General features: G+C 38.9%; 1 protein-coding gene across 2 annotated transcripts in view; it reads right to left on the bottom strand.

Moving 5' to 3' along the window:
- Positions 1-6906: 6906 nt before the first annotated feature.
- The window catches only part of LOC102265723 (desmocollin-3), a 52979-nt gene continuing 35727 nt past the window's right edge, over positions 6907-24158 (bottom strand). Inside the window, exons 13-17 of one of the 2 annotated variants that reach the window (XM_005901037.3) lie at positions 22258-22482; positions 18986-19107; positions 10174-10431; positions 8215-8257; positions 7997-8132 (exon numbers count right to left, since the gene is read on the bottom strand). In XM_005901037.3, the coding sequence (XP_005901099.2) occupies positions 8231-8257; positions 10174-10431; positions 18986-19107; positions 22258-22482 (632 nt within the window). In that variant the 3' untranslated portion in view covers positions 7997-8132; positions 8215-8230. Of the gene's footprint in view, positions 8133-8214; positions 8258-10173; positions 10432-18985; positions 19108-22257; positions 22483-24158 lie in introns of both variants that reach the window. The other variant, XM_005901036.3, reaches the window with a different exon arrangement.

Here is a 24158-nt window from a genome sequence, read left to right as displayed (position 1 = left end):
CCTTTGAAATCATGTAGGATTTTTCTGAATCAAGGGGGTGAGGTGAATAAGGCTTCCTTTTGAAGAGTACAGTGTTTTGAGAATTGGACTGAGAAAAGTATTCAAGTTTAATTCTGAAGACATCAAGTTAAAAGTACAGAATAAAAAAATGTGACTAAACCAATGTGCTTCTAATAAAATTCAGATCACCTTTTTTTTTTTCTCTCTTTGTTTTTTTTCTTTCTATGCCTAATAGATTTAAGCAATTTTCTTGTATTTCCCCAAATAAACATATTATTCTCTATCTACTTTACTATTATGATTTAAAAAAAAAAACACAAAAATTTTTATGTATCAGGAATCTTTGTGAAATTGCACTTTTGCTTGAAACCTGTCACATCACATCAGAGAAACTCTCATAGTCTACAAGCCAGAATGCCAGGGCTGCAACCAGTAATACGATTCACCACCACAGACAATTTATTTCTATACAGGAAGTGCATCTAATAAGGTAACCCGAAAATCTGTCTTTTATTAATAATTTTAAAAATGTGTAGACACTATTTGTGGTAGACGTATTCTAGATAGCTTTTTCAGACGAGGTTTTTTAAAAGCAATCTTGAAAAGGAATGCATTAACTAAATGGGCCAAAAGGTTCTTTTTCTTTGATGAGAGCTAAGTCCTTCCTCAAAAAGTTTCTTATGCTCCAGTAAATTAAACGTAGAATATTCTCATCACCCTTGCTGCTAATCAAGACAGTAGCCATATAATACAGAATTATGCGGTGCCTTCATAACTAAAACTTTTATACTACACTTTTTAACAGCATTTGAGGAAGGGAAAGGGGCATTTCCTTTGAATATTCATTTCAAGGGGCATATTCATTTGAATCCTGAATATGGATTCAAAGTTGTATATATTTCCTGTCATTCTACAAAGTGACTTTGTGAAGCAAAATTTTGCTAAATGTTAAACTTGAAAGTTTAGTATACTAGATTAAAATACTGTCCACTAACTAGTTCATAGACTTTAAAAGTAAAATACATACGACTGTTAAAACAACATGAAGAAATTTTCATTTTTTTTCTGCTGCTGCTGCTGCTGCTACATCGCTTCAGTCGTGTCCAACTCTGCGTGACCCCATAGACGGCAGCCCACCAGGCTCTCCCATCCCTGGGATTCTCCAGGCAAGAACACTGGAGTGGGTTGCCATTTCCTTCTCCAATGCATGAAAGTGAAAAGTGAAAGTGAAGTCGCTCAGTCGTGTTCAACTCTTAGCAACCCCATGGACTGCAGCCTACCAGGCTCCTCCGTCTGTGGGATTTTCCAGGCAAGAGTACTGGAGTGGGGTACCATCGTGCAGTTAAAAGAAAATGTTAAAATATTAAAATGAAAATAAAATGAATACTTTCCAACCAAAAAAAAATTGTGTAGACACATATCACACAGCTTGTATTTACTTTATGTGTTTTAAAAAGATAACAAAATCAATTTTAAAATATGTGGGAACTTAGTAACAAATATTCAGATTTCTTCTAGAATATTACATCCATTAGCTTTCCTTTACATAAATTACTAGCTTATAATATCCCACATGTATGTTTCCCTCCCATTATGGTTCTGCCGTGCACAGGAGAGAGACGGTTATATAAGACATAGGTTGCATGTATTTCTGCCAATGTTTATCTTGTTTCTAATGGGCTCCAAAGAGCCTTCTGCTTTTGAAGTTACATGTTAGAACAACAGTGTGCTTCTCTGGCACAGCACATGTGTTTGTGCAGCTGCAGGTGTCTTCAGGTTTTGCTCAAACACAGCAGATGTGTGAGTAACTGAAGGGTGTGTCCTCCATTTTACAGATACTTAAAAGCGCCCCGGATTCTGGGAATAAAAGGCAAGGGCAGAACACCAAGCCTCTCCTACCTTGAAGACTCATGGAAATCACACCTGAAACCAGTTTTTCTTGAAGAGAAGTACGTCGGGTATTTTTTCCAATGTGGTGTTTTCTCAGGTTGACAGGTTGATGTACCGTCAACCTATGTTTGGGTATATGGTGTGGTATGGTTAAGTGTGAGCACAGTGTTGTACAGCAGATCTCTAGAGCGTTCATCCCCCATGATGGAAACTCCACATCCATTGAACAGCAGTTGCCCCTTTCTCCCTCCATCCCCAGCCCCCAGCAAACACCATTCTACTCTCTGCTTTTGTGATTGTGGCTCCTCTCCATACATTACATACATACGATCGTGCAGTACTTGTCCTGCCGTGTCTGGCTTATTTCACTCAGCATAATGTTTTCAAGGTTCGTCTGCGCTGTAGCACACGGCATGGTTTCCTTCTTTTTTTAAGGCTGAATGGTGTAGCTGCTGTGAGAAAGATATGGTCGTTTCTCAAAAATGAAAAACAGAACTACTGTATAAGCCAAAAAAAACCCTGAAATCATGATCTTGAAGAGATAACCTCAACTCTCATGTTCACCACAGCTCTATTCACAAGAGCCAAGAGGCAGAAACACCCAAAGTCCAGGGACGGATGAATGGATAAAGAAAATATGGTGTATACTTACTTCCCTGGCTTTCAACAATTACCAGTTCCTTGTTCAAATAGTACCAAAAAACCTCAAAACGTCTCCAGAAATTCCAGAAAAACATGTGTTACTTTTCTATTTCCAATTTCTTTTTGAAGTCATTATTGAGTCAAGGTGGCAGAAAATAAGCCTCGGTCTTTTGGGATTTGACCTTCAGCTCTTTTCTGGGGTTAAGCCTCATCACTCCTGCAGAGTACTAAGCGGCACTGAGTAGGAAGAGAGTCTGGTGGTCGGTCATCAACTCACTCAAGCACTCAAGCGGTCACTAAGGAAACTTCTACTCTGATCATGGTCACCTGGGTGCCTTAGACTGGAGTCTCTAGGTGTTAATGTTCTGGCACACTTACAGAGTAGCTAATAAACACAGAAGGACTTAGTTGCTTAAATGAAATGGCAGTTAGGGAATAAAAAATACTATCAGAAAGAAAAACATTCTGTAGAATTGTTTGTGTATTATGAGCACAAATTACAGATGGGAAATAAACGTCTTTCCCCCATTCTCCTTTTCAGCTATATAACCATTAACTTTTGTATTGTATTAAATTCAACTACATAATTTTACTTCCTGTATACCTAACATTCATAAATGTTTTACTAGATACAGTGTTCTGGAGGAGGGCATGGAAACCCATTACAGTATTCTTGCCTGGAGAATCCCGTGGAGAGAAGACCTTGGTGGGCTATAGTCCATGCGGTCGCAAAGAGTTGGACATGACTGAAGCGATTTAGCACACACAATGTTCTACATGCTTTAAATATATTAACTCATTTAATCATCCCCATGACTCCATAAAGTTGGTATTGCTTTTTTTTTTTTTTTTTAGAGATAAGAAAACTAAGGCTTCGAGAGGAAATAGCTTTTCTAAAGTCACACAGCTAGCAAGTGGCAGAGCCAGGATTCAGATTCAAACAATCTACCTTCTGACTCTAGATTCCATGCTTCTCAGCCACTGTGACCCAAAATCTAACCAAACCAAGTCTGCCGAACACTTGGAATTTATCCAATATTTTGCTGTCACAAACAAAATTCAAGGAACCTTGTCAAAGTTAAATGTTTACTCACAAAAATAATGATCACAATAAAAATTCTTAAAATTTAAATCTTAGATTAAAATTGAAAGATTTTGCTACAACCCACACATTCTTTAAATGGGCAGTCTTACATTTGTGGGGAAGCATAAGTGTGTGTGCACGCACACACACACACACACATACACACACCAGGGGAAAGATTTGCCGTGAAGTGCACATAACTAAATAATCCATTTGTGGTTAAAGCTGGGAGGGCGTGCATCCTGTAAGTGACAGACCAAGAAAGAAACATCACCTTTTTTTTTTAACTCATTTTTTCTTGACTACACTGCTCCTCCAAGCAAGAATACTGTATTACTGTATTAACTCTGGAACATTCTGCAATCACAACCTTATAATACTTCACCCAGTCAAAATCAGCTGATAGATAGACACATAGACAGTGAGCAGACAGCTAGATATTTGGAAAGCTGTTCTCTAAATAGCACTCTCCTCCCAAATAGTATAACAATGTTAACAATTTGGTACTGATCCCTTCTCTAAAGTATTTCCCTGTAACTAAAAGGAATCTATTATTGAGGATTTGTTTCCATGCTGGTCTAAAGTACAATTTTGCAACACGACCACCTTGGAATAATTTAATCTCTAAAAACAGCAAAGACAAGAAATAAAATTAACATTGCTTTATTACACACCTCATAGCTGTAAATACTGCTTTACACATTAAATGTTTGCTTATTTTAACCTGCTATGCTTCTCTAAAAGCAAAGTAACTTCTTTTAAGAACAAAATTAAAGCTCTGTTAAAAACGTTGCAAAACCTCACTGCATTTTTAGACAGATAGTTAGCTGCTTCCTTACAAAAATAAGAAAAATGATCTGTACATTGCCATAAAAATTCAAGCACATTCACTGGAAGAAAAGTGAAAGCTTCAAAATGATATATCCTTTCACACTAAAATAGCCTAATTTTCACCTTACATATAAAAGGAAAGAAGAATACTCTTTGTTAAAAATGTTTACATTAAAACTAAGGCTTTAAAAGGAAAACTTCTCTTTAGCATGTCTAAGAAGCTAGATTTCAGGAGCAAATTAGAAAACAGAAAATGGAGCATCAAATTCACAGACACCCGTTCAATGGAAGACCTGCTATCTTAGAGAGACCCACCCAGAGAGCCATAAGAAATCCCACGACTCCCATGAACGCTGTGTTTGTCCTGCACAACCAGTTCGGCCAGTCCTGAAAACGCCTTCAGACTCAGCAGGCAGTCAGCTCTCTTGTTTCCACACTCTATATAAGGTGAGGCTTAGAGAAAGGCTTGATGACACTTCAGTGATACTTCACCAAAACCAAATGGCAGCTGCCACTGGCCTAAGGAAAAAAAAGGGGAAGAAAGGGCCTGTCCTAGGACAATTTAAGAAGCAAACAATGTTGCTTTTACTCCCACTCATGTCCTTTTGGTGGCCTCTCTCTTTGCCCTTGAAGGCCTGGGTTTTCATGTCCCTCTATGAGCAAATACCCACTAAGGCATGCTCTCTCCTGGAGTTCTCTGTGTTCCTAAATGACCACATGATCTTTTTCTTTCATGAATTCAAAATTCTTAATTCTTCTATTATTTTAAAAATTTTAATAAAGCAAACTCATAAAAAGTGTAATTCATACTAAAGTGTGATTGATAGCCTGAAGTATTTGCTGGGTAAGTGTTACTGACAAGGTTGGGAGAGAGATGAAAGAAAGTGGGCCTGATGGCTGATTTCCTTGATTCATGCCTATGTCTCCTTAAAACCTGGCAGTGGGGGACTTCCCTGGCGATCCAGTGGTGAAGACTTCGCCTTCCAAAGCAGGCGGTGCAGGTTCAAAGCCTGGTAGGGGAAGTAGGATCTCATATGCCTTGTGGCCAAATAAATCAAAACATAAAACTGAAGCAATATTGTAACAAATTCAATAAAGACTTTAAAAGAGGTCCACATCCAAAAAAAAATTTTTTTAAATAAATAAAACAGGGTAGTGATTAGGAAAATGACATTTTATAGTTTCCAGATTAGAACCCACTGCAGAAGTGATAGATTTGGGATCTTAGGACAGTCACAACTCACTTATGTAAAATTTTCATGCCCTCCCCCAACCCCTAGCTCCCTTTACCTGTTAAAATCTGACTGAGAGAACATGGTTATTTGGCTCTAAACTTTTCAAAGTGTTGATCGGTGGGAGACATAAAGAAAATGGTGATAGAAGATTTATTTTTACCAGAATTAGGTTAAAAGAAGTTTTTAATATTAGCACCACAAAAAAACATTTCATCTCTGGAAACCTGCCACCGGAAGTCAAGGAGCCTTAGCTGGAGGGAAACTTAGCCAGTCAGGTTTGCTCCCAGTTCGTGGATAAGAAAAGAGACCAAAAAGCAAATCTACAGTTTCACCTAATCCCCCTCTTTCCACTGAAACCAAAAAAGCTTAATTAGCTGTATACGATATTAAACATTACATAAATGTACATAACTATCTCCTGATATGCTTAGTTATCATGCAGCACCTAAGAACCAAACATAAGTTCTATTTTTTAGACCCTGTATTCCTATCAGAGGACACACCATACCCCAGCCACAGTTAAAAGTAATATCTTCTCCTTTGCTTTTTCACTTTGTTTTAGATGTTGCATTGATTAATGGTTATACAACTATTAATCAATAAATGATATATATGTGCAGAACTGGAGAAAGCAATGGCACCCCACTCCAGTACTCTTGCCTGGAAAATCCCATGGGCGGAGGAGCCTGGTAGGCTGCAGCCCATGGGGTCGCTAAAAGTCGGAGACAACTAAGCAACTTCACTTTCACTTTTCAGTTTCCTGCACTGGAGAAGGAAATGGCGACCCACTCCAGCCTGGAGAATCCCAGGGACAGCAGAGCCTGGTGGGCTGCCGTCTATGGGGTCGCACAGAGTTGGACACGACTGAAGCGACTTAGCAGTTAGCAGTATGTGCAGAATAGTGCTACTATAGAACATTGCTACCTCCTGGGCTAACTCAACAAATCTGCCTCCAAAGTCAAATAAAGAATTTTTTCTTTTTTTTGGCAAGAGTCGGGGTGGGGAGTAGGTCCCAGTTCTTCAGAGTTGCAAAATTTTTAAATTAATTTAACCTTAAGTATTTTCTTTCAAAATTTTTTTCAACTGGTGATACCTATTATTTGTTGTCTATTTTTTAAATTTTATTTTATTTTTAAACTTTACAATATTGTATTAGTTTTGCCAAATATCGAAATGAATCCGCCACAGGTATACCTGTGTTCCCCATCCTGAACCCTCCTCCCTCCTCCCTCCCCATACCCTCCCTCTGGGTCGTCCCAGTGCACCAGCCCCAATTTGAAGTAAGTATACAATAATGTGATATTAGGTTTATCATAAGAGTAGATGCTAATTATTTAAAGTTTAAACATCCTTGCCTTGGGGAATTTTACAAGGCTTTCCAGAGGTTCTAGCACATGAATGAATTTGAGAAGCACTAATTTAAGCAACATCTTGGAAGATGTTAAATTGCACCTAAGGTTTAAGTTTCCTTCCCTATATTTGTTTGATTCTTTCTAGCACTGTGTAGTATTTACCTGCTTTAATAAGGAACAATGTATTTTATTTGAAAATAGTAGTAAATAGAAATGCCTGTTAATACTCATTGCTACCATAACTACAAAGGGAGTGTTTCTTCAGATTGACTCTATGGCATAATCACAGTCCATCTAAAAATAAGGTACTCTAATTGCAAATGACTACTGTCAGTAGAAAAATAAAGAGCCACATGTGCTAAACATGCAAATGAAAATATGAAAGTACAATTCTCAAGAGGAGAAAAGCAACTTTTTCTCAGTAAAATTTTCATTACTGACAAGTTACCAAGAGTAGTCCTGAATCTCAGGGAAAGGTCCGTGGAGCAAAAATGGAATTTCTAGTCCAGAAAGCTGTTCTACTATATTCATTCAAGTACAAGTTTCTACTGTTGGACTAATATTTAACCAATGCATTTACTGAAAACATATTTGTAAATGAGAGATGGTCCTTTATAGACCTTAAATCCAATGCTATAGCATGAGATTTCCTGGTTGACTATTTACTCAGTAATAAAAGAGGGAAAATCTGTTCTAACATTTTTAACTTCCTAAAAAAATCAGTGGCAAATTGCTTGAAAGTACAAATCAGTAGATAGCATAATTTTAAAAATTTAGAAAAATTCATAAATATTCATAATATCTATATATTGCTAGATATATAGAAATAAATTGAATTTTACAATATCTTTTAGAAAGATGATGTCTGACAAAGACGTATCTAATTGTAGCACTGTAACATTATCTCTTTGTGCATGTTTCTGCTAAGGCAGTAAATTTGGCTTCCAAATTATTTAAAAAGTCAAGGCCGTCTTCTTCCTGCTTTTCACTGCAGCAACCCACAGAACCGGCTGGAGACCCTCTTCCTTCATAGTTGTACGTAAGGACGTAATCTTGTGATGGCATGTGCTCTTCGTCCTGATTACACAGATGCAATTTCTGTAAAAGAAACAAAAAAAGGGATTGTAATATTGTTTCAAACACACTGAAACCGATAAACATAAAATTTATTTTTATTTACCTTTTATGTTTAATTTTTAACCAGTGTGTCCTCTAATGGATTCCTACATACAAAAAATGCACATGGTTGGTCTATATCACAGCCATACCACAAAGTCAGTACATTCTACATTTCTAGTAACCCATACAAATTAAAAAAAGGTATGCACGTTATATTGAAGTATATTTAAATTACTAATGTAATATTTAAAATATGAATTAATATTTCATTTAATTATTAAGCACAATTAAATTATTATTAAATTAAGGCTTAATTTAATAAATTTTAAATCTTAAAAATTTAAGATTAAATTCTTATCCCTAAATTTTATATCACCACAAAATGGTGATAATATGCATAGTTATTTGGAATTTGAGCTTGAATAGTTAAACAGTCCTGATCTGGAGTTATAGCTTAGTTTGTCAACTAGCTATATGAATTTGAGCAAGTTACTGAACATCTTTAAGCCTCAGTTTCCTGATTTCTAAAATAAGAATACAGAGAATGACTATCTCACTGGATCATAATTAAATGACAAAATAATAATGCATGAAAAACACTCTTATTAAACAGCCAGCACATAGTAAATGTTCAATCAACATCAACTAAAATTGCTATTTTATGCAGAAATAATGTGGGTAAGGATTACAACACTGTCTTCAGAATCAAGTTTCCAAGAGAGCCAAAACACAGCAAGATAAAAAGATGCACAAATTTTCAGTGAAATTTAAAGATAATCAAGATAACCTACACTGTAAAAAGTGGGCCAGAATAGAGACCAAGTAATCAGCCATATTTTTCCTGGCTGGCTGTCACTAGTCTGTCTGTGAACTTGTCAGACTCATGAACTCCCTCCCTTTCTCACCAGTGTACCTGTCCCTTCTCAAAACCAGCACATACTTCCCTGGCTTATGTTAGCAAGTGTCTCTTTATGACCGTTTTAGCATCACATCCCATTATAGACATATACATTGGAGAACACCTCTAAGAGTGTTTCTTAAGATTTGCTCCTCCTCAGTCAACCTGATCTCATATGGTTACTGGCTGTCTAGAAACAGAAACGAGATTAACTCAATACCAGAAAGAATACTTAATCCAGTGGCTCTCTACTCAGGTTGCACATTTGAATCTTAGAGGAGATTAGAAATAAAAAAGAAAGAAAAGCCAAACCAATTAAATCAGAATCATTCAATGTGAAGCACAGCATTAGCACTGTTTAAAAGCTCCCCAGTGAATTCTGAGGTGCTGCCATGACTGAAAATCCCTTACTGAACTTCATATCTTTTACATCCTTGCTTTCCTCTGATTAGCAACCACTAAACGTTTGCATGGTGCATAGCTCATTATGGGCTTCTCTGGTAGCTCAGATGGTAAAGAATCTGCCTGTGATGTAGGAGACCAGGGTTCGATCCCTGGGTCGGGAAGATACCCTGGGGAAGGGAATGGCAACCCACTCCAATATTCTTGCCTGGGGAATCCCATGGACAGAGGATCCTGGCTAATTTGCATGGTGCTTTTACATGAAAAAAAAAAATGGTTCAGACAGATCATATTATTTCATTTTCATTCTAGAATTCTGTACAGATGCTTTGCTTTCACAGAGAGATGCAGAATTGACTTGGGGATTTTTGTAATTGTGAAGAATGAGATTTCCCCCTCTATTTTTCTATATGAAAAGAGTTTGTGAGATAAACACACACCTAAAAGTGAAATGTAACTTTAGTGAGGAAGAGTAGACTCCTCCAATTTTCATGAGATTTTAGAAATTAAGACAAATGTGACAGATGAAATAAAATCTTTTAACTTAAGTAATGAAATAAAATCATAGAGCAGGGGCAAAAATAGCCAGAGAGTGAGAGAGAAAAGATACATTGGAGAATACAAAAAAGAAGTTTCTGAAAATAGATGTTAATCTCAATTTCCTAAAGTTCTCCACTGGGACATTTAAATTGTAGAGACAGAATGCTCAGGGAAACTCACTTCACCAAGACGGGGTTGAGTGAAATTTTGCCACTCGGAGTAAGTGTATCTGGAATTCTCCACCTCAACAGTGCCTCCTCTGCAGGAGTCCAGGGTGTGATGATGCCCAGCCCCGCGGCACGACTCCAGCGTCTGCTGTCCTCCTTTCACCATTTCAATGCTTTCCTGCCCTCCGTTTTTGACTCCAGATCCCATAGTGCCACAAAAGCCCTGGTTAGCGTTGTTGACTGTCTGGGTCATAAACCCATTGGCAGAACACTGAAAAAAAATAAAAGAAGACAATTCATATCCGTTGAAAATGGATTCAAAGTAAAGTCAAAAGGAGGCAAAGGAGAAAGCTTGTTTACTTCTAAATTTTTTATTCATTTATTCATTCATTCAACAGACATTCATCATTTTCAATTGTGTGCCCAGTCAGGATGCAAAAATAGAGACATGGTCCCTCAGTGGCCCCAATGAGCTCTTACTCCAATGAAACAGAAAAACAGACAATTACTCTAGGAAAATGATTACCATGATGTATAGGTGAACACATCAGAGGGCTTCCCTGGTGGCTCGGTTGGTAAAGAATCTTTGTGCAATCGAGAGACTTCCTACAATGCAGGGCACCCAGGTTCAATCCCTCAGCTGAGAATATTTCTTGGAGAAGGAAATGGCAACCCACTACAGTATTCCTGCCTGGGAAATCCCATGGACAGAGGAGCCTGGTGGGCTACAGACCATGGGGTCGCAAGAGTCGGACATGATTTAGTGACTACACCACCACATACGTGAACACAGAATGCTAGAGGGACAGAGGAAGAGTATGAAAATTCAAGCTCAGAGAAACTAAGTGGGACATACTGGGGAAACTCCAAGCCGAGGGACTCCTATTGGAAATGGGAGAATACATTATCTGCAAGAAGATCTAGATGCAAACACAAATAGACTTCCTCGAGGGTTCTCAATTATAGCCTGTTGAGAATGGTTACCACAGATGTTTAGAGAGACAGAGAGAAGCTGGAGAGGTCATAAAAGGCTATGCTAAAATTTTTTAGAAAATCTTGAAGACTATCAGTTCAGTTCAATTGCTCAGTCGTGTCTGACTCTTTGTGACCCCGTGGACTGCAGCACACCAGGCTTCCCTGTCCATCACCAACTCCCAGAGTTTACTCAAACTCATGTCCATTAAGTTGGTGATGCCATCCAACCATCTCATCCTCTGTCATCCCCTTCTCCTCCTGCCCTCAATCTTTCCCAGGATCAGGGTCTTTTCAAATGAGTCAGCTCTTTGCATCAGGTGGCCAAAGTATTGGAGTTTCAGCTTCAACATCAGTTCTTACGATGAATATTCAGGAGTGATTTCTTTTAGGATGGACTGTCCAAGGGACACTCAAGAGTCTTCTCCAACACCACAGTTCAAAAGCATCAATTCTTTGGCACTCAACTTTCCTTATAGTTCAACTCTCACATCCATATATGACTACTGGAAAAACCACAGCTTTGACTAGTCAGACTTTTGTTGGCAAAGTAATGTCTCTGCTTTTTAATATGCTGTCTAGGTTGGTCATAACTTTTCTGCCAAGGAGCAAGTGTCTTTTAATTTCATGGCTGCAGTCACCATCTGCAGTGATTTTGGAGCCCCCAAAAATTAGTCTGTCATTGTTTCCAGTGTTTCCCCATCTATTTGCCATAAAGTGATGGAACAAGATGCCATGATCTTAGTTTTCTGAATGTAGAGTTTTAAGCCAACTCTTTCACTCTCCTCTTTCACTTTCATCAAGAGGCTCTATAGTTCTTCTCTGCTTTCTGCCATAAGGGTGATGTCATCTGCATATCTGAGGTTATTGATATTTCTCCAGGCAATCTTGATTCCAACTTGGGCTTGATTCAGTCCAGCATTTCTCATGATGTACTATGCATATAAGTTAAATAAGCAGGATGACAATATATAGCCTTAACGTACTCCTTTTTCTATTTGGAACCAGTCTGTTGTTCCATGTCCAGTTCTAACTGTTGCTTCCTGACCTGCATACAGATTTCTCAGGAGGCAGGTTAGGTGGTCTGGTATTCCCATCTCTTTCAGAGTTTTCCACAGTTTGTTGTGATCCACACAGTCAAAGGCTTTGGCATAGTCAATAAAGGAGAAGTAGATGTTTTTCTGGAACTCTCTTGTTTTTTCGATGATCCAATGGATGTTTGCAATTTGATCTCTGGTTCCTCTGCCTTTTCTAAATCCAGCTTAAACATCTGGAAAGTTCACGGTTCATGTACTATTGAAGCCTGGCTTGGAGAATTTTAAGCATTACTTTACTAGCGTATGAGATGAGTGCAATCGTGTGGTAGTTTGAGCATTCTTTGGCATTGCCTTTCTTTGGGATTGGAATGAAAACTGACCTTCTCCAGTCCTGTGGCCACTGCTGAGTTTTCCAAATTTGCTGGCATATTTAGTGCAGCACTTTCACAGCATCATCTTTCAGGATTTGAAAGAGCTCAACTGGAATTCCATCACCTCCACTAGCTTTGTTCATAGTGATGCTTTCTAAGGCCCACTTGACTTCACATTCCAGGATGTCTGGCTCTAGATGAGTGATCACACCATCGTGATTATCTGGGTCGTGAAGATCTTTTTTGTACAGTTCTTCTGTGTATTCTTGCCACCTCTTGTTAATATCTTCTGCTTCTGTTAGGTCCATACCATTTCTGTCCTTTATTGTGCCCATGTTTGTATAAAATGTTCCCTTGATATCTCTAATTTTCTTGAAGAGATCTCTAGTCTTTTCCATTCTATTGTTTTCCTCTATTTCTTTGCATTGATCACTAAGGAAGGCTTTCTTATCTCTCCTTGCTATTCTTTGGAACTCTGCATTCAAATGGATATATCTTTCCTTTTCTCCTTAGCCTTTTGCATCTCTTCTTTTCATAGCTGTTTGTAAAGCCTCCTCAGACAACCATTTTGTCTTTTTGCATTTCTTTTTCTTGGGGATGGTCTTGATCACTGCCTCCTGTACAATGTCATGAAGCTCCATCCATAGTTCTTCAGGCAGTCTGTCTATCAGATCTAATCACTTGAATTTATTTGTCACTTCCACTGTATAGTTGTAAGGGATTTGATTTAGGTCATACCTGAATGTTCTAGTGGTTTTCCCTACTTTCTTCAATTTAGGTCTGAATTTGGCAATAACGAGTTCATGATCTGAGCCACAGTCAGCTCCTATTCTTGTTTTTGCCGACTGTATAGAGCTTCTCCATCTTTGGCTGCAAAGTATATAATCAATCTGATTTCAGTATTGACCATCTGGTGATGTCCATGTGTAGAGTTTTCTCTTGTGTTGTCGGAAGAGGGTGTTCGCTATGAACAGTGCATTCTCTTGGCAAAACTCTGTTAGCCTTTGCCCTGCTTCATTCTGGACTTCAAAGCCAACTTTGCCTGTTACTCCAAGTGTTTCGGAGAAGGCAATGGCACCCCACTCCAGTACTCTTGCCTGGAGAATCCCATGGACAGAGGAGCCTGGTGGGCTGCAATCCATGGGGCCGCTAAGAGTCGGACCCAGCTGAGCGACTTCACTTTCACTCTTCACTTTCGTGCATTGGAGAAGGAAATGGCAACCCACTCCAGTGTTCTTGCCTAGAGACTCCCAGGGATGGGGGAACCTGGTGGGCTGCTGTCTATGGGATTGCACAGAGTCGGACACGACTGAAGTGACTTAGCAGCAGCAGCAGCCAGGTGTTTCTTGACTTCCGACTTTTGCATTCCAGCCTCCTATAATGGAAAGGACATCTTTTGGGGATGTTAGTTCCAGAAGGTCTTGTAGGTCTTCATAGAACCATTCAACTTCAGCTTCTTCAGCATTATTGGTCAGTGCAGAGACTTGGATTACCATGATATTGAATGGTTTGCCTTGGAAAGGAACAGAGATCATCCTGTCGCTTTTGAGATTGCATCCAAGTACTGCATTTCAAACTCTTTTGTTGACTATGATGGCTACTCTGTTTCTTTTAAGGGATTCCTGCCCACAGTAGCAGGTATAATGGTCATCTGAGTTAAATTCACCCATTCCAGTCCATTTTAGTTCACTGATTCCTGAAATGTCGATGTTCACTGTTGCCATCTCCTGTTTGACCACTTCCAATTTGCCTTGATTCATGGACCTGACATTCCAGGTTCCTATGCAATATTGCTCTTTATAGTATTGGACTTTACTTCCCTCACCAGTCACATCCACAATTGGGTGTTGTTTTTGCTTTGGCCCTGTCTCTATTCTTTCTGGAGTTATTTCTCCACTGATCTCCAGTAGCATATTGGACACCTACTGACCTGGGGAGTTCCTCCTTCAGTATCCTATCTTTTTGCCTTTTCATACTGTTCATGGGGTTCTCAAGGCAAGAATACTGAAGTGGTTTGCCATTCTCTTCTCCAGTGGGCCACGTTTTGTCAGAGTTTGAAGACTATGGGGACTCAAAATAGGGAATTAATAACAGGCAGGGGACTTTTTGCTTTTGTTTTTGCAGCACTAGGTCTTAGTTGCGGCAAAAGGAATCTTTGTTTTGGCATGTGGGATCTTTAATTGCAGCACGTGAACTCCTTGCAGCATGCAGGATCTAGTTACCTAACCAGGGATCCAACCTGGACTCCCTGCATTGGGAGTGTGGAGTCTTAGCCACTAGACCACTTGGAAGTCCCAAGTGACATATTTTTTCTAAATAATATTAGACAACAATGTGAAAGACAATATGAAGGAGACAAGTTTAGTGTCATGGATATCAGAGAAGTCAAGAATAATTCTAGGTGAAAAATGACAAGGATAGAAACCAAAGTAGAAACAGTGACAATTCAAAGAAGAGGATGGACTCCATAGAAAGCTTACTGGTGGTTAGATGGATGAGGCAGCACAGGGAAGGTCAGGAGTTATTCCTACGTGTCCTGCTTGTGCAGCTAGACAGACGGCATAATTCACAGAAATGAAGGATGCACTTGTGGGTGAGAGGAGGGTGAGCAAGTCAGTTTTGGACATGGTAAACTTGAGAAACCTGTGGTTATCCAAGATGAGTATATGAGAATGTGGTCTGGAGCTCAGGTGAGAGACCTGAGCTAAAGTATAATTCTGGGAGTCATTTCCATGTAGCAGGAGCTGAAACCATGGGAGTAAGTGATCTCATCCAGAGAAAACTGCAGACTGAAAGAAAACAAGCTAAGAATAGAATGACAAGAAAAATCATGTTTTAAGGGGTGGATAAAGGAATTAGAGCTGTGACAGAATTGATCTGGAATAACCACTGAGATAATATAGAACTAAACAGGCATGACTCTGAAGCTAAGAGAGGATTAGGGTAAGGTCAATGTTGCAGAAAAAATCCAAGTAGGGTAAGAACTGGCTCAAATAAAGTAAGCACCCATGAGAGTCAAGTAAAAAAGTGGCCAGTGGTGATCCTTGTCAGGAAAATTTCCAGAGTGCTGAGTGAACAGGACTATAGTCTTGGAGAAATTGAGTAAAAATCTTTCTCTCAAAAAAATCAGTTTCAAAGAAAAAGAAATACGGAAGGATCTAGGGGGAGTCAGAGTCAAGACAATGTTTGAAAATGGAAAAGATTTGATTAAACATTAACTTAATGGTGGAACTGCACATCAACCCTCCAGGTCATTGGGGAGAATTTGAGTTATAGCAAATCATAATCTTGGTGTATCAGTCCAAATTGTAAACCTTCACTTTCATGACAACACCCCCAGTATAAATAGGTACCATTATGTCATCTTCTTACCAATTTATGTTTTATATTTAATAGGCAAAGTCTCTATCAAAGCAAGAATTTTCAAGTTCAGATGATTTACTGAATCTGAAATAGATCCATATATCTTATTTCACTGCCTAAGGAAAAAAATACAAGTAAAGAGAACTGAAAAGTAGCCATTTGGTGGCACTGCTACCCTACATTTTCCGCTTAGGTTGTTGCTACAGTAAAATTCTATTACCAAAAAAAAAAATTCTTATTATCAAATCCTCTTGATAGCATGATTTAATCATTATAAGTACATGTTCAGAGATCATATTTTGAAGCTAGTGAAGGGGAACTGGAAATAAACTAAAATCAAACCTGAACCCACAGTGCCATTTCACATTCTCTCTGATCTTGGTTCCTTCCCACCCACCTCCAAGGACCTCCCTGAAGTTTGTTCTCATGGGGCATCAGCAACTCCTTCTCCACATCAAGGATTTTCAGATTTACTTTTTCAGTTTTGATATTTCACCCAACTCGTAACCCCATGTGAATGCCTTTGACTTAAACTCAGATCTGAAGTTCCCACCTTTACTCATTGCATTAAAATAAGTTTACATACAAACCGTGAAATATGGTTGGTTGCATTTTGTAAAAATATGCCTAAAATTATACACTGGTATAAAATTAATAATTTCAAGTCCTTTTGAGAAGTGCTAGTAACAGAGAACAGGTAAATAGGTGTGAGTATGTTATAGTGGAGCAGCTAATCAACGCCACCAACTCCAGCATCAAATGGCAAAGAAAAAACAGTGAGTGCAACTCAGTCATTCCATTCCTAGACATAAAATAAGAAGTTACTATGAGTAAAATAGGGATAAGAAATATTTTAAATGTATAAATAAGATTGTTTACCACCAACCATGGTGTAATGGTAAAAGAATCTGTCTGCCAATGCAGGACATGCAGGAGATGTGGGTTTGATCCCTGGGTTAGGAAGATCCCTAGAGGAGGAAATGGCAACCCACTCCAGTATTCTTGCCTGGAAAATCCCATGGACAGAAAAGCACGGCAAGCTAGAGTTGATGGAGTCACAAAGAGTCAGACATGACTGAGCACTCAAGATTGTTTACTTTTAAATAACAAAATAAAAAGTAGAGTCAATGTGACAGAAGCTATAAGCCAGGGACAGTGACTTTATATCAGGCCTTTTCTACATCTCAGGGTGAATATAGATATTTCTTATCAACTGTTTTTCTTTCACTTCCTTTCCACCATCAGACAAAATCATAACTCATCTATGTTTGACATGCCTGCATGAGATACCCTGTAATATTTCTCCATTTATAAAATAGATTTAGTCCCTAGTCCTTGACTTATACTCTCTGGGCTTCCCTGGTAGCTCAGCTGATAAAGAATCTGCCTGCGATGCAGGAGACACCAGTTCAACTCCTGGGTTGGGAAGATCCCCTGGAGAAGAGATAGCCTACCCATTCCAGTATTCTTGGGCTTCCTTGGTGGCTCAGTTGGTAAAGAATCTGCCTGCAATGTGGGAGACCTGGGTTCAGTCCCTGGGTTGGGAAGATCCCCTGGAGAAGGGAAAGGCTACCCATTCCAACATCCTGACCTGGAGAATTCCAAGGACTGTAAAGTCCATGGGGTTACAAGAGTCGGACACGACTAAACGACTGCAACCCCATCGACTCAGGCCTGCCAGGCTCCTCTGTCCATAAGATTTTCCAGGCAAGAATACTGGAGTGGATTACTATTTCTTCTTCTAGGGATCTTCCTGACCCAGGGATCAAACCCACATCTCCTTCATCTCCTGCTTTGGCAGGCGGATTCTTTACCACTGCACCATGGTTGGTGGTCAACAATCTTATTTATACATTTAAAATATTTCTTATTCATCCATATTTCAATTTTCCCGTAATCATTATTCTAGAAGAGTTATCTAGCTCATGCTGAAACTACCAAAAGATCCCAATTATTTATCCTCCCCAGTCCTATGTCTTCCTGATCTTGTTGGTCAGCATACCAGTTCAGCATCACACTACTTACATTATGCCACCTTCATGCAGAAAAGCCATGACTAGCTCTCCCTTATCAAGAGAATAAATCTAAAACCCTTTAGTGTGGCATATAAAAGTCTCATCTCCCACTGCTTTTTTATTACATCCTCTTCCTCCAGAACCTAATCCAAGTGTCAAATCTCTATTCCAGAACATCATTTCTTCCATTTTAAATCAATTTGTGTACTATTTGTTGAATAATCCCTAAACTTTGCCATCTCCTTTTTTCATTCATTAGGCTGTTGTTCATGTCTTCACTTTCAAACCCTCCCTATTCTTTAAGTTACAGACTAATCTGTGAATCTTCCACCAGGCCTAGAAAGGCGATCTCTGGTTTGATCCAGAAATCATGAATATACTTTGCAGCACCAATATCTTTGAACTCCACCTGTACCCTACCAAACAGGTGCTGTTTACTGTCATGCTCCTATTTAGTTTTCCCACAAGAGTGGATTCAATTTTTCATAAAGTGAAATCTTTTTGAGGGAAGAATATGCCTTATAAGAACTCTTATATATTTCCCCAAAAAGAGAAGCTTAGGCCCAAGCACTGCAGAGATATGTAAGAAAAAATAGTGACAGTCATCTTCCAAACTAACCCCATCCCCCCCACACATACATTTTTTAAAACACATATATCTTTTTTATATTTTCTTAGTTTATCTTGAGAGTTCTCAGCAAGTTTTTCCTATTATAAATGGTCAAAGAGTGAAACAAACAAATAATATCTGAAAATACACATTGTAGAGAGCAGTCAAAAAGATTGCTCTTATAGTAAATTCACAACATCAAAGCAGTAGTAGTAAATCATAACATGAGAGGATGGAAAAAAGATAACTAAAACAATATATCTGGTGTAAGATGTTTAATAAATGCCACTACATAAGTCTTTGAATATTGGCAGATAAATTTACGCCTACAAAATCTGACCAAATTAAGAATATAAATTAACTCCTAAATTTTGTAGTAACTTCATAAAGATGAATTAAAGAAATTATGGAAAATACTCAGACATAAATATCCGTTTTTTAAAAAAAAATCACTTACCACCTTATCATCTCCAGGTGCTTCTGTGTTTGATATAATTAGATTTTGCTGGGCCAAATCGTCTGGAAAAGCTTTTTTATTTCTGGCACTAACAATTCCACATACTAAAGTTAGCAATATAGCTGAGTTAAAAACAAAAACAAAAGTTTAACATGAGCAGAATAAAATACTCATCTTTTATTTCTTATTACCTAAGATACACAAGAAGAAAATAAGACACCGAACATCTAAAGTAATAGGCCATGATTTGGCTTACTATTAAAATTTAAAGTAATTATATTTATATTTTGATTACAGCCCTCTTTAAGAGTTTGAATTCCACCCACCATTTAAGTATTTCAAATCATGAATTTTTTTTAATTAATTATATTTATTTAGACAAAGACTTTAAAGAGATTTACTACTACTACTACTAAGTCACTTCAGTCGTGTCCAACTCTGTGCGATCCCATAGACAGCAGCCCACCCGGCTTCTCCGTCCCTGGGATTCTCCAGGCAAGAACACTAGAGTGGGTTGCCATTTCCTTCTCCAATGCATGAAAGTGAGAAGTGAAAGTGAAGTCACTCAGTCATGTCCGACTCTCAGCAACCCCATAGACTGCAGCCTTCTAGGCTCCTCCATCCATGGGATTTTCCAGGAAAGAGTATTGGAGTGGGGTGCCATTGCCTTCTCCAATTAAAGAGATTTACTGACTCACAAAAGAATGGTTTGCCAATGTGAAAATATAACAAAACAGACTTCTCCCCCTACCACTGCCCACCCCAGAATAGAGTTATCTCCCCAGGTATCTTAATTAAACTTACTTTGTACCTTGCATATTCAGAATTCTCATTCTACCTCATAATTGTATGAAGCTAGAATATGTGATAGTAAAACTAATAGCAACAGCAACCACAATTCTTCACAAGGTTCAATAAGCCCTCATACCAAGGACTGCAAACCTACAGCCCTGAATCCAGCCCACCATGCTGTGTATCACTCATGAGCTGTGGTTTTTATATTTTTAAATGACTGAAAAAATTCAAAAGAATAATAGTTTATTACAGGTGAACACTATATGAAATTCAAATTTCAATGTCCATAAATCAAGTTCTAATGGAACACAGTCATGCCAGTGGTTTAAGTATTTTCTATGGCTGCTCTCTCACTACAAGAGCAGATGTGATTGGTTACAACTGAAACCAGATGGCCTGCAAAGTTTAAAATATATACTATCTGGCCCTTTATAGGGGCTTCCCCTGGTAGTTTAGACGGAAAAGAATCCACCTGCAATGTAGGAGACCCAGGTTTAATTCTTTGGGCCGGAAGATCCCCTGGAGGAGGAAATGGAAAGTGGACCAACCGGTTACATTGTGGCCCCTTGTTACTTTTCTGGCTCCATTTCTTACTCCTCTTCCCTCATCCCCTACTCTCAAACCACTTCAAGCTCCTTGCCTTCCTTGATTTCTCCAAGCATTCCCTCACCTTAGGGCCTCTGAACTGACTTTACCCTCTGACCCAAAGCTCTTGGCTGATTCTTTCACCTCTTTCAAAAATCATCAAGGATAACCTTCTCACTTAGGCTGGCCCAACCACCTATTGAAAATGACCATCACTAACATCCAACCTCACCCTCACCCATACACACTCTACCCCACTATAGACCCTAATTATTTGGCTCTACTTTTCCCTCCAGGGTGTTTATTTATCACTTTACTGTCACAAGGAAGACTTTGTTTTGGGTTTGTTAATTTTCATCTGCTTTGTCCATTGATGAAACCCAAGCACCTAGACACTTCCAGTATATAGTAGGCACTCAGCATATACTGGGCTTCCCTGATAGCTCAGTTGGTAAAGAATCTGCCTCCAATGCAGGCGACTCCAGGTCAGGAAGATCCCCTAGAGAAGGGATAGGCTACCCACTCCAGTATTCTTGGGCTTCCCTTGAGGCTCAGCTAGTAAGGAGAAGGGAAAGGCTACCCACTCCAGGATTCTGGCCTGGAGAATTCCATGGACTGTATATGGGGTCGCAAAGAGTCAGACACAACTGAGTGACTTTCACTTTCTCTTTTTCAACATATATTAGTACTTATTTTGTTGAGTTGATGAAAAACAATGAACACATTTAAAATGTACCATGCACTGTTTTAAGCTCTTCATATGCATTAACTCAGTGAATCTTCAGTGTTACTCCCATAAAATAGCTATTATAGGGCTTTCCTGGTGGCTCAGTGGTAAAGAATCCACCTGCCCATGCAGAAGACATGGGTTCAAACCCTGGTCCAGGAAGATCCCACATGCTGTGGGACAACTAGGCCCATGAGCCACAATTACTGAGCCCATGCTCTAGAGCCCGTGAGTGCCAACTACTGAGCCCACACACCACAACTACTGAAGCCCATGCCCTAGAGCCCATGCCCCACAACAAGAGAATACACGCAATGAGAAAGCTGGGCTCTGAACTAGAGAGCAGCCCTCACTCACTGCAACTTGAGAAAAATCCCCAAGCATGCAGCAACGAATGCCCAGCACAGCCATAAATAAATAGATAAATAAAACTTTTTTTTAAATAAATAAGAAAATAAGCTACTACAGTCATCCCCTTTACAGAGGAGGAAACTGAAGCACAGTAAAAAGTAACTTGCCCCATATAACATGGCTTAAAAATAATGCAGCCAAAGTCCAAAACCAGACAGTCTGGTTCCAGAGTCTTACTCTTAACCACTAGTCCTATCACAGAATAAAGGAACAACAGCTAAAATAGGCTGAAGGATTGGATGGAAATGAAAAGACAAGAAAAAAGCATGGCACCATTGGAAACTACACAACTGGTGAGAAGGAGGTTAACAGAATTTAATAAAGCTGGCAGGGTACACCTAAGAAGAAATACTGCTGTGATTTGAACATCTCCCTGAAATCCGTAACTGAAACGAAATGATGTAAAATGCAAGTGGCTTTTGGTGGACTTGCATGTGGCAGAAGTTTTTAGATTGTTTGATTTGACCTTAAAAGGGGTAATACGAGGACCAAGAAATAAAAGCTACACCATGACGGGTTTGGCACGATCTAAGGAATTTTCAACAGTTCTGTCCCAGTATGAAGTCTCTGATCTCCAAAAGGATCTTGCTACCTCTCACAGAAAGAGGCAATCAGAACTCAGAAAATAACACAAAAAGAATTTGTAAAGGGGACTCATGTCTGATGGATGGTTGGTCAAGATTTGTTTTTAAAGACCTTTCCTTGCACTCATATTTGTCTTTTATGTTAACATTGGGTAAGTAAAGGGACTTACAGAAAAGTAGTGCTATGCCCAGAAGTATGGCAAGGATCGCCCATTTGCCAAGTATCACGTCCGCACTCCGTGCAGCAGCCCGGCATTGAACGGGGTTAGTACAATCACAGAGGTTCACTCTCAAGGTTTTTGTTGCAGATAGCCCTGCTCTGTCTTTTACAGCAACAGGAATGAAATATTCTTGAAATTGGGCATTTTTCTGATATGCAAGACGGGCAGCTGTATCTGAAAGAAAATAAAGGAATTATATTTTTAATGAATGTGGATTCCTCCTTTAAAATTTGTTTTACCACTTCTATTTTTTAAAGATATCATTCTCGAAGAACCACCTGCACATGAAAATGGATGAAAAAAGATGACGATCTTCAACCTTTTCAAGCATTAATATCACCGTATATATGTCACCCACTGTAACTTTTTCAAAGAGAGGCTTAAAGAAATAACTTGGCATTGCAGTGACCCAGTAGCATTTCAGCAATATTTAACATCCCCTTATCTCTTCCCTTATCAACAAGCTAATGATGCTAGATTGGCTCTTGACATACACTCTAAGCATTTCTCTAAAGTAGCAGCTTACGATACTCATAAAAAATTAACACCAACAGTTACACGTAACAGATGTCCTATGTTGATATTCTCTTATTTATTTACCTCCTCGTACCTGTCCACTGTCTTTAGGTATAAGACAGTGTTTCAAAACACAACAGACCCTTGGTTAATAACGCCTTCCCTCTGGAAGTAATCTCAATACCAGAAAGCTAATGAACATCCCCCAGGCTAGGTAGGCTCACATCAACATGGATATAGTTATATCCTAACAACACAAATTTATACAAACTGTGATATTTCCCCCATGATCTTGTTACCTTATTTCAATGATCCATATTATCAACTGGCCAAAAGCTCCACACACTTTCAATGGCAACGACAATATTTTGGGTTTTGTAATAAATGAAATGACAAAATACCACAATGTACCTCCTGGAAGTGATCTGTAATGTTTAAGTGTTTCTTAAATGCACTGTTAGAGCTAGTAAGAACTTCAAAGATTTCTGGCTGTACCTCAGACCCAAAGCTCCCCAGAGGAATGTGAATTACCACTGAGGGTTATTTGGAACTTTTGCAGGATTATATTGTGCTGTAAGTAAAACCTTTCAAATCCCTCTCGTCCCTCAAGACCGAAAGCTGAGCCATACCCATGTCTCATTCATTCATATTAGTGCAGCAGCCTCTGACTTTCCTTGCCATTCAACTCTGTCCTCTTCAGATTACCTTCTAATTGTTATACCTGTCACTTCTTTAAAGACATAAATCCAATACAGCACTGCCTTGCATGCACACTCTCAAAGGTCAGTCTGGCTGGTAGAGAAGGCCCTTCACCACCAGATTCCATCCTTCCTCCTGCCAAGCTCTCGGCATTCCTACTAAAACCTTCTAAACACCAATGCTTACTTATTGTCCTGGTATTTTCCTTCTTTTATGTATATTTGTTTATCAAACATTTATTAAGGAGTTAGTATCTACTAAGCACTGGACTAGGTGCTGGAAATACACAGATGGGTTAGGAATGTTCTGAGGAAGTCATGTAATAGAGTAGAAATGTAAACAGATAATAATACAACATGAAGATTATATGTAGACAAAATAGGTCAATATTAGGTTCTCCATAAATATTATGAATTAATACCAAGCTAGAAGTGGGCGGGCTTCCCTGATGGCTCAGTGGTAAAGAATCCGCCTGCCAAAGCAGCAGATGCAGATTCAATCCTTCCTTCTCAGGAGGATCCTCTGGAGAAGGAAATGCAACCCACACCAGTTTTCTTGCTTGGAAAATTCCATGGACAAAGGATCCTGGCGAACTGCAGTCCATGGGGTCACAAAAGAATCAGACATGACTCAGC

This window comes from Bos mutus, chromosome 24 (genome assembly GCF_027580195.1).
Source record: "Bos mutus isolate GX-2022 chromosome 24, NWIPB_WYAK_1.1, whole genome shotgun sequence".
Taxonomy (NCBI): Eukaryota; Metazoa; Chordata; class Mammalia; order Artiodactyla; family Bovidae; genus Bos; species Bos mutus.
Note: the sequence above shows the minus strand (reverse complement) of the source record. Positions and strands in the feature narration are given on the sequence as shown.